Here is an 18,237-nt window from a genome sequence, read left to right on the forward strand (position 1 = left end):
AATAGGGGTTACTGTATTCACAAAAGCTTACTGTATTCATAAACCCAATAGAACCATGTGCCCTGTCATCATTAACCAGTATCCGACATAACTGAATATTTTGCTTGGCTCTGATTAACTTCATGTGAGGAAAGTTTTGTGTTTAAACTCTCTATAATTAGACCCTTTGCTCCATATGGAAATAAGTTTTTGAGTGCTTTTGCCATTTAACTGTTTGACTTTTGACCACAATGATCCAAATTACCTGGGTTTCCCGGCATGTAATATTAATGGACACATGAAACCATTTATTTGAAAATATAAATAACATACCCTTACAAAAAAGACTGTCTGGTACAGTGATAGTAATACCATGGTACTTTAAATATACTTTGCACTTTTAAAGCTTTATATTTAGATAAAGGAAAGTGAACAAATTATAGTACTATATGTAATATTTGATGATATGGTCAAGAATGATTACCATATGCCAATGTATTTCAGAGAAAATCAGGTATGAAAAAAATTAAAACACCATCTAAGAATGTTTTTATAAACTTATAATAATATCATACTTTTAAAAAATGTAATTTATGTTTTATTGATCCTTGTCTTTTCTGAAATAAGCATGTGAATACATTTGTATCATTTGGTTTTATTAATTTTCAAAAACATGCAGAAAACGGGTGATTCAGTACAATTCCTACTAAAAATATTAAGTAGACCTGATTAAAATATTAAATCAACGTATTTTTCTCATTTATAAACATAGCCTATATCTGTCGTATTTGAGTTAAAGAAAATAATTGAATAAAAGAAGAGATGTTTTTGGCTCATTTTAAGAAATTAGCAAAGAAACACATTGGATTAAAGAGTACAAACAAATACCTTGAGTCTGGGAAAATAGGGCTTTGTAAACAGATTTGATTTACGTTTTTACTACAATTATTGTTGCTTTGAGGAATTCACATCGACTCTCGCGAGATTTGAGTTTGAACTGATATGTGAGAAGAGAGCGAGACGGATGCCAGTGATTCAGAGTGAGCGAGTGGAGGACGGGACACAGGACGGCCCGACTTCAGCCCTACAAAACAACTCCCTAAAGTAGCCTACTTCTTACACTACACTCGGAGTTTTTTGCCTTTATTTGTTACTTGGAATGAAATGCTTTTACGCGGATGACTTGAAAGGTGAGTCGCCGTTGTATTTCATGGTATTAAAGGCTAGTTTGACGGGTTGGCTAACGGTCGTGTGTTCGCTTTCACAGTTTGCTCTCGCTGGCGAATGTGAAAGCGAACATTCACACTAAAATTATACAAAGACGATTCTCACATTTGTATTATTACAACGAATAACCGCCTATTTAATGTTGTACGCCCGCTAGCTGGTGTACAGGGAAGTAAAATCGCTTTAAAGGGCCTGTGGTGGTCCGACATTAGATGGACCTTCCGTAGGCATGTAGCCAGCTATCGCATTGTCCGTTTGTTTCTGTTGATCAGTTTAAATTCACACCTTTGTAACCAGGAAGTCTGCTCAAATGAAACATTTACCTAGCGTTATCGCTGCGGTTAAATGTCACTAAACCTTTGATCTGCTTTATACAGTGAGATTGTTTTTCTCTTGACTCATTGTTAATGGCTCAGTGGTTCATTTTGCAACAGATTGCACGCCTAATATTTATTGCAAGTTACACCAAATTGTAACTGAGTCGTTTGCTGAGTGTATTTAGACTGTTGCTTTTACATATTGTACGTTGGGTTTTTTTCATGTAATGGTTAACTTAACTTAAACGAACCAGTACACTTCTGTAGAAATCGAGTGTGTTTTGCTGTAAACGAGAATTCAGATATGTTGATAAATGTCTTACGTCATCCAGTCTGTGTGTGTTCAAAGGCTTATTTAGTGTAAGGGTTATTCCCCAAGAGAGTTTATTGTAGTAATAGTGAGAATGAGCTAATTTGTTTCTTGGATCATAGCTCTAGGATTCCCCTCAAATGTTTTAGACTAAAACTAGTGTTAATCTCAGAACTATGGAAACTGGTGGTCGAGAGGTGTTGACCTGAGTCTGGTTCAACATCCACTTTCACATATTATTCTAGGTCACTGTTAGAGGTGTGAGATAAAGAAATGTGAAGTTGTGGCCTTATGTGTGAACATACTTTCGTGTGACAAACCCCCCAAAAATGAAGATCTCAAAAAGTTTGGTCTATTTGTATCATTTTGGCAGTGGGGAAATGGAGGATCGGCATTTGGTGAAAATCCTGCATGGAAGCAGCTTATCTTCAATGTCTACCAATGTGGTCTGACACGGGTCATGTTGTACCCCAGAGAAACAGCGGCTGACCACAGACATTTATCATAGTGGATCACATAGTGTTTTTGAAATTATTATCTTGGGACAAAATAGACATTTGTCCTAATCAATTTAAATTATTATTTAAAAAAAAAAATATTTATATGGAAGTATATATTTCATTTACTATTTTATGTTTATTTATATATTTTATGTATGTAATTATATTGTGTAGACTCTATCCAATGAGACATTGCATTCAGGATATGCATTATAGTATTTAATGATTTATCAGAAATATTATGAATTATAAAAAAACAACAAAGTTACACATTACATGGAAAAGGGACCGGTCTATTATTTTGCATTTACACTCCAAGACTTAGCCTAATGCATAGAGCATTTTACGTACAGTATCAAATCATTTTGTTCTGTCCATTGCTATGGTTTATCACTATCATATCGGATTCAATCATTTTAATATGGTTGCCAATCCAGAAACTTTAAAATGTGTAGCCTAGTTAGCAGCATGAAAAAAATATATTCTATACAGAAAGTGGGCAAAGATTGCTGCCTTTGTAATCACACTGAAACTGTTGATTACAACGCAAGGTACACAAAGTTGCACTCTTGCACTGACTGAACCACTGTTTTGAGCGGTGTTGAGTGGATTCTGACTAACTAAACGCATCTGATTGGCCATTGCGTTCACACGCTCAACAGATATGTCTATTATTGCCTACATTGCTCAATGCTGCAAAAAGCATTGTAAATAGAAACCTTTAATGCTCTTCACAGAGCGCTTACCTAAACACTTGCGGGAGCATTTTAAAGCTGCCAGCTATCAGCAGGTACTGGTACTGCAGTATCTTCACTTTAAATTATCAAGTACATTTACAAAAAATTCATTTTTGGTGGCTGCCAAAATAATTTCAATGCAGGAAAAACCCTGATTATGCCTATGTGCGTCATGCAAATCAGGATTCAGATGTCCTCAATCTAGATCTCACTCTGCCACAGGTTAGACCAGTTTTGGCTAGTTGGAAAACCACAAATGAGCAGAGGATCTGCGTGAGAAGGTTATGAAGCTCTTTAGGAGAAAACCAGTCTGAGGTTGTGATCCGTGTGTGTTTATCTTGTTTACGAATTCCCCATGGTCTTGTTCTTGACCTTAATCAAAGTCTTGGGCTTGTTTCTCTCTGCGTAGTGGGAGAACAATGGGCGCTTTATGCCTGATCTGGAAGTGCCATGCAGTCAGGTGGCTTACTAAACACACACCAAACTGAGCTAATAAGAGTTTGTGTATGTTGAAGGCCAGACATGCCTCAAAATGGCAAGGGATGTTGTTGTTGTACCACTATGGCCAATGTGTGCTAACGCAGAGTTAAAATGTGACAGAAAACTTTTTCCTACAAGATTTAATAATGTAATGTGTTTTTGCCTGCCTCGGGTATGAGTGTCAAAATGAGCATTGGTTCTCATTTTGTAATGTAGTTGATGAATTCTTTGTGTGTAGAGGTCAGGGCCTCATTATAGTGACCATAGCGTTATGTGTGCACTCATAAGGCCCCACAATGCAATGGTTTCAAAGACCTCATTGGCAGTGCTGGAGCCACTTATCTAATAACTGGTTACTTTTTAATTTCTCTTATGACTTAGGCTACTTTCAAGCTGAGGATTCAATGTACCAGCATTCCAAATAGTACTGCCAAGGGTCGTTAGTTTTAATAATCATTTTAAATCTACATTACCACTATAACGACACTGAGGAACGACATCATTGGAATCAATTTCAGAAAAAAAAAAATTTCTAGCTGATGAACGATAACATTGAAAGCCAATCAGAATCCAACCGAATTTAAAGAGTGGATGAACGCCAATAAAATAAAGCCCGTTCTATATGGCGCATAGGGCTGAACGATTTTGGAAAATAATCGAATTGCTATTTTTTTTTTTTTTACCAATATTGTGATTTAATATGCTATTTTATATATTTTTTTTTAATAAAGCTCTTAACTTCTGGATTCAACAAAGACAATCAATAAATAATTGTATAGTATGACCTACACATTATTATATAGATTAAACATGAACTGTTCTTTCCTTTAGGCCAGGCCTATATCAGGGTTTTTCCTGGGTCAAAATTCTGCAATAACCAATCAGAAAAAGAAAAAAAATGTAGGCCTAAGTACGGTGATCATTGTTTTCATGATCGATTGTCGCTGTCACGTCAGAGTACTCGTGTACATCCCTACTACAGAGGCCCTTCATAATGCAGAGGGCAACTTAGCATTGGCCCCATAGAATGCAGTGTTTAATAAACAGCTGTTTTACTAAATTCTGCTGAAGTGAAATTTAGTGCCGAGTCATGATAGTATACATCGTATTGTAGCATCTGTATCGGGATACATATAGTATTGTGACTTTGTTGCTGATACACAAGCATTATATTGTTATAGTTAGCTTTATAGTTGCCATACTTGGTGTGGGGTGTTTTTTTTCTTCTTTTTTTTTCTAAATAGCGCTGTAATAGCATTTTATTTTGTTAGTTAAATTTACTTGTTCCATGTTCCAATGTTTACTGTACATGAAAATGCTTTTCTGTGCTCCTCTTCCCACATTTCTGAAAGGGAGAATTTTTATTTACCGCTGTGGTGACTGTGTCTTGTGACACAGTGTTCAGGAAATCCAGGGAGACACGTGTTTGTTAGAGGAAGTGTGTACATAGTGTCTGTGTAACTCCTACTATGAATTTTAATCTGGCAAGGCTTTAGTATATGTACTGTAAACAGAATCTGCCCTTTTGAAAAGGACAATGAACATGACTCACTTGGCGTTCATGTAGGAGAATAAACGCAACTGATATTGTTGATTTATGTATACTGAATTTTTCCACGTAAGCCACTTATGCATTTACGTCATTTTGCATGAAAGCTCAGCTGTAATTTCCTAAAAGCTACAGATAAATCTGACCCGAACACTTTCACTTTCGCAAGAGCGCTCTATATACGGAGACTAGTGGAACATGATGGCGACGCGCTGTTATGAAAGCCACATGAATGCAGTTATTTTGATGCAGAGGCATGACTGCTTTTTACATTTGTTTCAATTTGTTTGTAATGCAGTTGCCAGTTGAAGTTTAAAATTAAACTTCTGCATTCATGCTCACACACAGTTGATATTTTCAGCTTCACTTTCCCAAGCAGACATTGTGTACAGCAGCCGCTTATAGAAAGTCTCTGTTTAGCTCTCATCAATTGGAGCTAAATCTTACTGCTGAATGACCTGGGGAGGCCAGCTGAACTTGCAGCGTCTGGATCTGGTGGTGACGTCTTAATCTCCGTCCTTCATTCAGGATCTGAGAGGGAAGCTCCTTTTAGATTAGCCACTCAACCTACAGCAGTATTACTATCATTCAATAGAGTTTGTTAATCTTGCTGTGTATCATGATATTATGATGGCAATGTTGGGGAAGAAGCTTGAAATCTGTCGATTCCCAATCAAAATGTCAGTTTGTAAGGTAAGTTTCACTACAGTCAAGCCATTGTTCTGATAGATTAATAAGTTACTAACAAGCTACTAAAAATACATTGCAGCTATTTCTGCAGATAGTATCTTGATGCAGTCAGAGCCTGATTTATCGGGCACAAAAAGTTAGGGTCCTTAGAGTAACAGCCTTAAAGGGATAGTTCACCCAGAAATGAAAATTAGCCCATCATTTACTCACCCTCAAGTCATCCGAGGTGTATATGATAGGGATGGGCATTTTTCTAAAATATTGTTTTTGAACATTCTGGCTCATAAAAACCAAATATTCGTTTATTTAAATGATGTTTAATGAGAAAGACGTTATTTTTAAAGTTTTAAGTTTTTGTCACCATTTCTGAACAAGCTTACCGTTAGGGAATATACACAACAAGCTTATGATATTAAGGTTTTCTTTTAGTTTAAAACATTAAACAATGTGTAAACAAAAAATATAAAGAACAAAACTCAAGCATGGCGAACAAAAAAAAAACGCTAAAAGCAGACTGCGCCAATTATCGTGCAGAACGTACATATACACTCGAGTCAGAATATGGTTATCGTGTTTATATTGTTTCACGTTCTTGTTGAGAAAAACAATAATATCCACATGTTCGGGTGAGAAAACGCGCTGCGCTAACAGACGTTGCAGAGACGTAAAGATAACTGTGTGCTAAGCTAAGTTTCTAACAGCACTTTGCATTTTCTGTTCTTAAACCCTTCTCCCTCGACGAAACTTAAAGGAAGCATATATCTCAATAATTTTGCTATCAGATAAGTTATCATCTCTGATCACTCGCGCTACAGCTACGCTTACCTGCAGTCGTGAATGCAGTGGTGGACAGCTGTCTTTCCTCATTCGACTAGTGTTTGGATTTCATGTGATTTCTCATTGTGGTGGTGATATTATAATTCAGTTTCATTAATTAATTTGATTAAAAGTAATTCCATTTTGTAATATCATTTTGTAAGATCATTTTCATGTAAGTAATACCAAACTTCACGAGTCAGATGACGACATTATGAGATCAAATACAATCCAATTGTTAAACGCACTCCACAGCGCCACCCAGTGCAATTAATTATAACTGCGAGTTTTAGTGCTTGGTAATTATTATGGATTCACTGCATTTACGGCCAGCAAAGCAACATATTAAAATTCAAATGGTATTTTATTTTTCAAATAATAATTACAGATTGAAAATTCGAATATTCGTACACGTTCCTAGTAGGCTATATGACATTCTTCTATCAGACGAATACAAACGGAGTTATATTAAAAAATGTCAGTGAATAGCCGTTTCCGTTTTGAAGTCCATAAAAGTGCATCTATCCATCATAAAAGTGCTCCACACGGCTCTGAGGGGTTAATAAAGGCCTTCTGAAGCGATGAGTATGTGTAAGAAAAATATCCATATTTAAAACTTTAAAGTAAAATATCTCTTCCGGCCAAACGAACATACGGATTCCACTCAAGTCTAAAGCGCAACTTGTGCGAGTAATGCGACATACTGCTGATATTTACGCTACGCCATGACGCACTACACTACTTCTGACGTCACAAGTTGAGTAAGTTGCGCTTTAGGCACAAGTAGACTGCATACTCATCGCTTCACTTCAGAAGGCCTTTATTAACCCCTCGGGGCCGTGTGGAGCACTTTTATGATGGACAGATGCACTTTTATGGACTTCAAAACAGAAACGGCAATTCACTGCCATAATAAAGCTTGGAAAAGCCAGGACATTTTTTAATATAACTCCGTTTGTATTCGTCTGAAAGAAGAATGTCATATACACCTAGGATGACTTGAGGGTGAGGAAATCATGGGCTAATTAAAATTTTTGGGTGAACTTTCCAGCTTTATATAGGCTACACCACATGCAACTAATAAAAATTCAAAGACACCCTAATTTATTCACCTTGTTTTTAATGTAAGATTGGCTGTGGCCATTTGTAACTTGAATGTAAAAGGCTTCTGGTGTCATCCGCTTCCAATTATTAAATAGTTTTACAGTTTACTGCATTTTGTAATTATTAGTTATTTACTTATAGTGGCTAATAAATCTGAAGTCTCGCACATTTATGGAAAGTAGCTTATTTATGCGTTGCAAAATAAGGTGGATATAACTGAGTTGAAAATTCGATTTTTTTTTTTGCTAAGTATTGGTTTTACTTGACAAACTAGCCAACTGAATGAATGAATTGTACCTCCAAATGCCATTTTGAGTGAACTTTTTAGGAGGGCATTAGATTGTTTCTTCAGTTTGTCTCATGAGCAGCTTGCACAATAAAGTGTGATGACATAAACGCTGACGGTTATCACAATACTCAGTACTTGTTGGAAAACTAGCTTATTACTGGAAAAGCGGTTTAAAAAAAGTTTTACTGAAAAGTTAAGTTAGTTGGATCATTACTCCCCAACATTGCCAGACAAAGTATTGATGTTTAACCGTTTGTTCTGTTCTGTATGTAAATGCACAGGATACTGAGCTATTTTGGTTTTATTTTGTCTCTTGGCACAAGCACCGCCTGCTAGCCAGAGGTCATTTTGCTTGGTAAATATTGTATAAGGGCCATTGAACACTGCTAGTTGTAGCTCTACCTGTACTTGTTAAGTATCCTGTGTACTTTCTATGGTTAGATTGGAATGGAGACGGATTATACCAAACCTGAATAAGCCTTTTATTTTAGCTGCTCAGCTGACAGCAGTTTAGAAAGCTCAGGGCTTTTGGATTTGGTGTGTCATGCTTAATATCTGATCAAAGCTCTGTGTCCAGTATAAGTATCAGTGTGATCATACAAGGTGAAACATGGTAAGTGATCAAGAAGTAACAGGGCAGGCATTAGGAGTAGACCGAATGTACGTTGTCACGGTGAGGAAGTCTGTCCTCAGTGAAGAATGTTCTAGGAAATTGCTTTAATAAGCTCATTACAGAAATCCCACTGCATTCTGTACACATGCCTGCTTCTGCGGAGCTGCACACAGGATGCCAGCTTCTGAGAGGTGCGTGTGTGTCCTGAAGCAGCTGGGACAGTGGCAAGCGGACAGTCTCCTGCTGGCATAATCAGCAATTGTGCTGATGAAGAAAAGCCTATTTGGTATCTTTGTGAACACACAAACACAGAGCAGATGAACTTAGCCTCACAAAATGCTTAGCTGCTGACATCATTTCCTCCTGGCCCTCAGCTGACTGGAAAAAAGAAGGGTAGGAGTAGAATGTTTTATACTGTGCTGGTGTCTCCGCCATGGCTGTTACTTTGACTGCTCTTTCTCAGTTGCTTTGGGTAGAGGGTAATTCTTAGCAACTTAGCTGGTTTACATGCTTCCATGTAGTTACTGTAGTGGCCCTATAAATCTTAAAATGTCTCGCTTATGTGAGCTGTTCTTTATGATGCTGGCTGCTATTTTATATGAGCCAAATGGCTTCCTTGTGCAGTGTTTCCCACAGGATTTTGTGAAACTGTGGTAGGTGCACCTCGGTCCTTAGGGTATGCAGAAGAAAATTACCCTAAATTTCTTTCCCCCTCTCGGAAGAAAATTTTGTACACTTCAAAGTTAAATTCATCTATCTTGTGCACTTTGAGAGTTCAAAATTAAGAGATCCAACCCATGTTCAGTGTGCAAATTAAACAAAGAAAAAGTATGTGTTTTGACTTGAATCTGGACTCAAATCTCTTTTCAGTTGTGACACTGTCTACAGTAGACTACATAATACTACTGCTACTAATAATAATGTTATATTATTCCTATGACAGTAAGAGCCATAAAACAAATGAGCTGAAAAATAAATTAAACTTTTATAATTAGTTTTGTCCTAATTTCGATCCATGCAAGAGATAAACCTGTAAGCTTTTATTTTGACGGAAACTGCAGTCGAGCTTTTATTTTGGCGGAAAACAAGTTTACAAACGCTACTCATTACGAATCTAGTGAAATGCTGTAATCGTGAAATATGCAAATGTGAAGATAATGCGTAACTGCATTCCCAAATGCACGCTAAACTCATCACATGCACAGATGGAGTTCACTGCATTCATTCACTGTGTGAACTTTTTTTTAAGCTGATCACGTGCTGATTGCGTGAGTGAAGTGCGCACTTCTCTTTGCTCAACGCAGTTTGTTTTACATCAATGGCGCAATACACGACATTAAAGAGCTTTTATGTTATTATGAAAAGTTTAATTATATTTTCGGTTTGCTACAGTCTAGTTAAAGCTGCCGTCGGCAACATTTTTTTGATCAAATTCAGTGAAATTGACACTATAATCCGACAGAACAACATAAATAAGGTGGTTTTAGAAAAAAACCCGAGCTTCTAACTCCACCTGGAGCGTGTTATTTGTTTTGCAAAAATCCACCGCTCCCGTCTCATCGGGTCCAATCAGCGCAGGGGAGTGTGAGATCTGACTGTCAATCACAGTTCGTGCACACGCCACAGATCCCCCCTCCCTCGCGCAGACGCGCACATTACAATATCACATGCACACGACACGCCTGAAGTTCGCCTGAAGATTGTACGAAGCGTGATGGCGGAGAGAAAATCTACTAACAAGCTTCCAATTCCTCGGTTATTGCTATCTATGCATAGATTAGCCAGGGCAGCCTACCTCCGAGTCCATGGTGTTGATCGATGCTGAAGAGATGGATGCGTTCACAGAAAATCAGGTACACACGCACTGACGATGGGCGGGTGCTCGTTGGTAGTGGGGGAGGGGCATGAGAGTTGTAAACATTCAAAATTTTGGCTAAGTCCACTCAATCTGCCAGACTTGCCGACTGCAGCTTTAATGAATGGGAAGCACTGAAATCTATTTGTAGCGATCAATGTTGATATTGTGGCGAGCCGACACAGATAATTCAATGTATGGGAAATGCATGTGAGAAATGGAGTTGCAAATTTGAATGGTGCTTTCAGCAGGTAGTGGGGAAGTGGTATATTATGGGTTATCGCTTTATTACTGACCTGTTTTTTTTATGTCAGTTTTAAAGTTTTCTATTAGATTTGGGTAGAAATATAGTCTTTAGAAATTTGCTCTTCTCACGATCTTAATGAAAAAGTGTAATTATCTTGTTTAACTTTTTGGGATTTCTTTAGTGATGCACTGAAGTTTCAGAAACTTGGAGGGCTTAAAGCCCCGATATACAGTACTTCAAGCGAAATTGAAGATCAAACTGTGACATAATTTTGAAAAAAAATCCGAATGCGACCTCTGAGACTGCTTCTGAGACTAAACGAGGCCGCTTTTAATCAGCCATTCAAATTTTTGTATTTGCAATGGCATTCATCGCAGCACTGAATACTTAAATACTTAGATTTAATAGGCTATTTATTTTCAAACTCCTTTTTAATCTGGACTACAACATGCCCTAGATATTGTTTGGTCACACTTTACATTAAGGCTTGATTGGTTAACATTAGTTAAATCATTAGTTAACATGAAAAATAATTCTAAAGCATTTTTGAATCTTAGTTAATTTCAGCTTTTCATATTAAAATCAAGAGTAGTAACTGTATTATTTAATAGACTTGAGCTAACATGAACTAGCAGTTGTATTTTCTTTTTAACTAACGTTAACAAAGAATAATAACTTCTGTAACAAATGTAGCTATTGCTCATTGTTAAGTAAAGGATAATGTACATCCAGCCGATTGTTATTTCCGCCACATAAATAAATATGGGTTTGATAAATATTCAAATCTGTTTGTTACCATGTTTGTAATCCAAACAGTGTACAAAACAATAGTTCCAAAATGGCAGCAGCTGCATTTGAATCAAACGAGAGAGCGGGTCCACTATACTGGATTACTTAATTAAATACCTTTACACAATAATCAAATCAATATTTTAATATTAGTTTTAATATTTGATTAGCTCACCAAACACAACTTCCATGAAGAAAAAACTTTCTTAGCTAGCATATAGTGCTGTAACATGCTTCAGTAATGCGCATGTTATCCGTTTTCAGCGGTTGTTATAGGGGAATAGCATACCGCTGGATGGCGCAATTGACCAATCAGAATCAAGTATTCCGCATTAACTAATGTTAACTAATGAGACTTTATTGTAAAGGGTTACCTGTTGTTATTTAGCCTATAATTCTTTTGCACTTTAATCTGTTTGAAACAGATTATTACTTTAATCTGTTTAATGTAGGCTATACATTTGTTTATTTAAATGTTTAGTTCTTTTTGTTATAAGAAAAATTATGAAACCTGTTATAGTATGAAAACACTTTTTTGTAACTTATTTCAATATTGTGATATCATATGTCATGACAAAAGCTTCAGCAATTATCGCAACATGAAAATTTGATACCATCACAGTTGTATGTCAGCCACCCATTTAGCGGCCTTTATGCTGGCTATAAACAGATTCTGAGTTGTTAAAGATTGTGGTTGTGCAAGTCCTGCGGGATTGTTTATGTGTTGTCTCTCGGAGCACTGTGTGTTTGTTTACTGTAAAAGCATTTACACCCAGTAAATTAATTTCTGTGAAGCTCTTCCAGATGTAGCCTTATTAACTCCTCCAGTGTTTACATGAACTCCGACCCCTTTTGTAAACAAAGACCCCATCACTGGAACATCGCTACTTTTTCTTTTACTGTAACGTTGTAAAAAGTTTTCTTCATAAAAGCACCTGTACTAAAATATTAAAAGCTAATGCTTTTGATGTCTTTAATTGTCATTTCATCCATAGACATAGCAGTGCCTGGGGTTCTAATATGTGATTTAATATTCCATAATGTAGTTTTATTGTAAAAGGGTTTTTGAAAAGAACCAGATCTAAAAATTAGAAATGTATGTTTACAGTTGTTGCAGTCTTGGGGAAAATCAAGCAGGGGAAATTGTCCTTGATTGACCAGAGAAATTTGAGTAATGTTGTTGTTATGTGTCTAAACAGCATGCCATACTGGTTAGACAATGTAGGTGTGTTGTGGGAATGTGTTCAACGGCGTCAGCCGTTTTGCATTGCAGCTACCAAATCAGTTTTATTTCATTGTGTGCTCTTTATTTTTTTAGCAGCTCAACCATCAAATGTTGAATAAAAGGAACAAGATCTGTTTGCGCATACCAGTCACTGTTATCAGGACTAGACTAAACCCATTGAGCAGAACAGTGTAGATGTTATCTGTATGTTTTGTGTTGGGAATATGATGCACCGCAAATGAGTGTAATGTGCATCTTCACTGTGGCTGTTAATGGTATCTTATCTTTCTTGAATGTTATCAGCTTGCCATGGCATTTGTCTTAAGGGTTCATGCGTGTCTTTACGTGTGTTTTGACAGGTTACCTGAGTGGTATTAAGTGTATTTTAGGCAAAAAAATAGGGAATCTAGACAAATTTAGACAAAGGGAATCAGCCTTGAATACATGTAAATATATATTTGGCCTAACGTGCTTTTGCAAAAGTTTAATTTTAAGTTTTCTTTTTCAGTTGTTATTCAGGAACAATAATCTATCTCAGTTTCCTTGTATTACGTAAACACACACAGAGCTCTTGGCATCTGTTGTTAATGATGATCCCAAAAACTTGCTCTGGTCAACTAACTGAATGTTGAGACTCATTGGCTGCCTGCTTGTGAAATATAGGCCTAAGGTTTAAGCCACCAGACGTGTGTTGCAGTAAAGACTCCCTAAAGCAGCCTTTTAACATGATGAAAGTCAACAATTTATTATTTAAAATAGTCACAAACAGTTCTTCGTCCAGTCCAATAAAGTAACTATATAATTCAACTAATTTGATTTTGATCACAGATGCGCATTTATCGGCTATTTGAAATCTCATTGGATGTGCCACTAACTTTCTATTATGTAGTGGAATATTTTCAATATGCCGTGCACAGGCCCTATGATAATAACCAAACAGTATTGGCCCTTTCCCAAATGGCTCACTTCATGTGCTCTGTGAAGTGTTTTTTTTTTTTTTTCTGCGATCAACCAACGAATTAAAATGTATTAGACCAAACCACCTCTTATCAAGTAACATTTAGTTGACTCCTATGGGGCAGCTCTAGTTTGTAGTACTTTTTGTTTGTTCAGAACGCTAAACTGAATCCTTCTCCAAAGCACAATAGGTTGTTGGCAATATTAGCCATTTGAGTGTGCATGGATCTGCACATATCCGGGTACCTTAGAGATGCTCATTTCAGCATATGATTTGGGGAAAACTAATTGTAATTCAAACATATTTCACTGGATATTTTGGAATATTCTTAGAACAATTGTTGTTGTGGGAATGTGCATCACAGTTCCTATCAAATTGTAAAGTGGGACTCATTTGGCTGACTATCTGCTTGCTGAGCAAACTGAGAAACTGAGCAACTGAGCAAATACTCTAGTGTGTTTTGAATGGAGAGTGTGAAGAAAAGAAAAAAATCAGCTGGAAAGTGTGTTTGTATTTGCACAAGGAGGTTGAAGTATTTCTGGTATGGCTTAGAGGCAGCAGAGTCTTAGATTATAAGAGAGAGAAACAGCTGGTGCACACTGCCAAAGAGAGTGTGTGGGAAAACGCCTTTTATTTTTGTGAGTCATTAAGTAAATTACCTTTTATTCCTATGAACTCTCAGCTCTCATGTGACAGACTGCAGCATTTTTGGGAAGCTCAGATGATTCATGTCAGCCGAGTGTCTCTTCCTCATTTGGTTTAAGAGTCTTTGTGCTAATCAATTGAGACTGATACTCTTCATCACTCACCTTGATTCATCATCACTACTGTTGAGGTCTGAAATGTGAGCTCTCAGAACTCTTGAGGCAGTGCAGATGTGTTGTATACCTACAACAGTGTGAAAGGCCTGCAGGCAGGGCGAGAAGAACTTCTCTGTGAATGACGAGAATGATTCTCATTCTCTTCTCCGGTCACATTTTGTTCTGCTGGTCTGTCTCAGGTTCCTTAACATGGTTTATGTGGCTTTCACTGCCACGCAGTAGTTTCTTCTATCCCGTACAGTATCAGTGATGTCACATCCTGTTCAAAAGTGGTTCTCCAGTCTTTTTGTAATAGTTTCATTACTGTGAACTTGCTGTTTTCAGCCTTTCATTAACTTTTCCACTGAGTCAGTTCTTCTCATCTTGGCAGTGTTTTAATGTGTTTTCAGACAGCAGGAATCAATTTCAACCTTTAAACTTGCTGTTCACATGAAATTTATGAACCGTACTATTGCTATGCGTACTAGTATGTGTACTAGTGTTTCTATACCCAGTTCTGTTTTGTAATACAATTTTATATTGTTTATGTGTGTAAATATATTACCGTCAGTTGTTGAGTAACCACACCCTCATCATTATCAGGGCTGCTGTATCAAATCAGTTTAATTTCTAGTAGATTTAAAGCTGGAATTACATTATCTAATATGCATATCTTTTCATTTCTGGGTAAAGAACGTCACTCCAACTGCTCAGTGTACAGCAAATCATTTACTACAGTGGCATTCTATAAAAATGGTTTAGCAGCATTAAAGGAACAGTTTACCAAAAACGAAAATTGTCATTTCTTTACGTGCGTGTCGTTTCAAACTTGTGACTTTATTTCTTCTGTGGAACATAAAACGATATTTTGAAGAATGTTGGTAACTAAACAGATTTGGTGCACATTGACTTTATCAAAACATTTTTTGTTTCACTGAAGAAAGTCTTATAGTTGAAATGATATGAGTAAATGTCAACAATTTATTTAATTTTCAAATGATTGCTTTCACGCCACTTCCTTTTTCCTACTACCCTCACTCCCACATAAACTTTCCTCAAAAATTGTAGTCATAAATGCTTTGACATCTGAAAATGATGTAGAATCGTTGACAAAAAAAATATTTTAAATGAGGTCTTCTGTCTTCCACCGTGTAAGATGTGTCTCACTCAGTTTCTGTCTCTGTTTCTCTCACAGATCAGGTCGAGATCCAGCCTGGTGACTCCAAACTGACACGCGTGTCTCAACTTCAGCTGCCTGGCTCAAGGGAGCAGCTTGCAGAGAGTTCACCACCATGTCTTAACACCTCGCGCTCCCCTCTGAAAACCCTGTCCCCCTTTCCCTCTCTCTCCCCTCCCTCCCCCTCCTCCTCTTCCTTCCCTGCCCTCCCTGTAGAAGCTTCCCAGTCCTTTGGAAACCACAGTGCCTCCTCTGGAGAAATGAGCCTGCATCAGCAGCAGCAAGGGTCCGAGAGGGACCTTCCCTCTGCCGCCTCATCTGTCAGTTTGCCCTCTGTACGGAAGACGCCTAAAAAACGCCGCATCTCGCTGCGCTCACTGTTCCGTCGTCGCTGCGGGGAGCCCAAATCTCGTAAATCACGGGCACTAGCCGCTGGAGTGGATGGCATCGCTAGTGTGGAGAGCGTGCACTCAGAAATGTGCCAGCAGCAGGACCACGCCTCTGCACTTTCTGCACCCGGTGTGGCCTCCACCTCATCTTCATCTTCCTCATCCTCAGCCTCCACCTCTGAGCAGCTGGAGTGCCCGTTGTGCCTGCTGCGTCACACCAGAGACCGTTTCCCTGACATCATGACATGCCACCACCGCTCATGTGCCGACTGCCTTCGACAGTATCTACGCATCGAGATATCTGAGAGCAGGGTCAACATCAGCTGCCCAGAGTGCTCAGAGCGCTTCAACCCCCACGACATCCGCATGATACTCAATGACCGTGTGCTCATGGAGAAGTACGAGGAGTTCATGCTGCGCCGCTGGCTGGTGGCAGACCCTGACTGCCGCTGGTGCCCTGCTCCGGACTGCGGGTAAGTGCACATTTATGGCGCTTTTCCACTACACAGTACCAGCTCGACTCGCCTTTGTTTGGTTTTCCACTGTGTAAAATTTGTACCTGTACCTGCTTCCAGGTACTTTTTTTCGTATCACCTCCGGCGAGGTTCTGAGTGAGCTGAGGCGATACTAATATGTGACGTGAAAACACGGCAGACTGCTGATTGGTCAGAGAGAATCGTCACTATTCACTGCATCATTATTGCACGCGCCAGACGGAGTATCCTGAATAAAAAACAGCAAAAACATCCAAAAACAGCATACACTCGATTTCCTCCATTGTCCTGTGTGTGTGGGTAGTGGGTGTGTCTCGCGTAGAAGATTGTCACGGCAGTTTCCTGCAGCGTCGCTATGACGACCAGGTACTATTGCGGAGGTACTATTTGCAATGGAAAACGGAGCGAAAAGTGAGCCGAGTTGAGCTGGTACTGGTAATGGAAAAGAGCCATTAGACGACAAATGCAAAGAACAACGTTTATTTGAAATGGAAATCTTTTTGAACATTGTAAATGTCTGACACTTTTAATCCAGTGTGACCTTGTTTTTAATAAAAGTATTAATTTCTTTCAAAAAATATCTTACTGACCAAAAACTTTTGAATGGTAGTGTATATGCAGACTTTCTGCAAACAAAAATGTGTAGCATGGACCTGTGACAGATCATTACTGTCCAAGCTCAGACATGCATGAAGTCAGTGCCAGGTCAAAAAACAAATATAGGTCAACAGCAGTGCTCTTTTAGATACTATTATAGTTTTTATTAAAACTTTGCATTTTTGCTTTTAAATTTTCTTTCACTGTTTGCGTTTTGATGCCGGCTAACGTTAATCAGTTTGGGCGACTGCACATAATCTACCTGAGGTAGGGCTGGGCGATATATCGCATGACATTGTTATGCTCATCTCGTCAGTAAAGCCGGTTCCTTGATTAGTAGTAAATCGCCATCACCTGCTTTCAGATGGAGCGGCATTTACTACACAGAGTAGTAAAGTAGAGCTTGTTCACTGACAAGCTGAGCCATATCGCATTAATTATCACGGACGTATCGCCTGCGATAATTAATGCGATATGGCTCATCTTGTCAGTGAACTATGGCTCTGTGTAGTAAATGCCGCTCCATCTGAAAGCAGGTGATGGCGATTTACTACTAATCAAGGAACCGGCTTTACTGGCGAGATGCACATAATGTCATGCGATATATCGCCCAGCCCTAACCTGAGGGAAGACGTGATCAAAAAGGGAAGTCATCTTTTACTAGGCTAGGCTACTGTAAGTTGATGTTAAATAGAGAAAAAACTTTTTCATTAAAGTAACTTGTAGCGTATTCTTGGACGCGTTATTGAAACACAAAATAACCAATAAAGTCTCAATCATTAAAAAGCAGCCCATACTAATCATCCAAGTTCTCTTTATCTGGAAAGTATGCACTTTTAATTTATTCATGCATGATTGCAACAACATATAGGCCTAGTTCAAAAAAAGTGCCATTGTCTAAATGCGTCCAGTTATTGTGCTTTTAAATAATATGCCATGCCATGACAGACAGACCAAAAATAAATAAATTTTAAGCTTATCGTTTTGAATAGAGGTTGATGATATTTACAATAATATCTGTTGGTGTAGCTATAGCCTATATTGAAAATGGGTAAAATTCAATCATTTTAGACATAATTCAATAATTTAACCATA

The 18,237-nt window shown here is 38.0% G+C and overlaps 1 protein-coding gene across 2 annotated transcripts in view; it reads left to right on the forward strand.

Annotated features, from left to right (window-relative positions):
• The first annotated feature begins 981 nt into the window (after window positions 1–981).
• rnf19a (ring finger protein 19A, RBR E3 ubiquitin protein ligase) overlaps window positions 982–18,237 on the forward strand; it is a 35,588-nt gene continuing 18,332 nt past the window's right edge. Inside the window, exons 1-2 of one of the 2 annotated variants that reach the window (XM_084131511.1) lie at window positions 982–1,169; window positions 15,681–16,524. In XM_084131511.1, the coding sequence (XP_083987637.1) occupies window positions 1,139–1,169; window positions 15,681–16,524 (875 nt within the window). In that variant the 5' untranslated portion in view covers window positions 982–1,138. The remainder of the gene's footprint in view (window positions 1,170–15,680; window positions 16,525–18,237) is intronic. The other variant, XM_084131510.1, reaches the window with a different exon arrangement.

The sequence above is a fragment of the Abramis brama genome (genome assembly GCF_963993115.1).
Source record: "Abramis brama genome assembly, chromosome: 12".
In the NCBI taxonomy this organism is placed as follows: Eukaryota; Metazoa; Chordata; class Actinopteri; order Cypriniformes; family Leuciscidae; genus Abramis; species Abramis brama.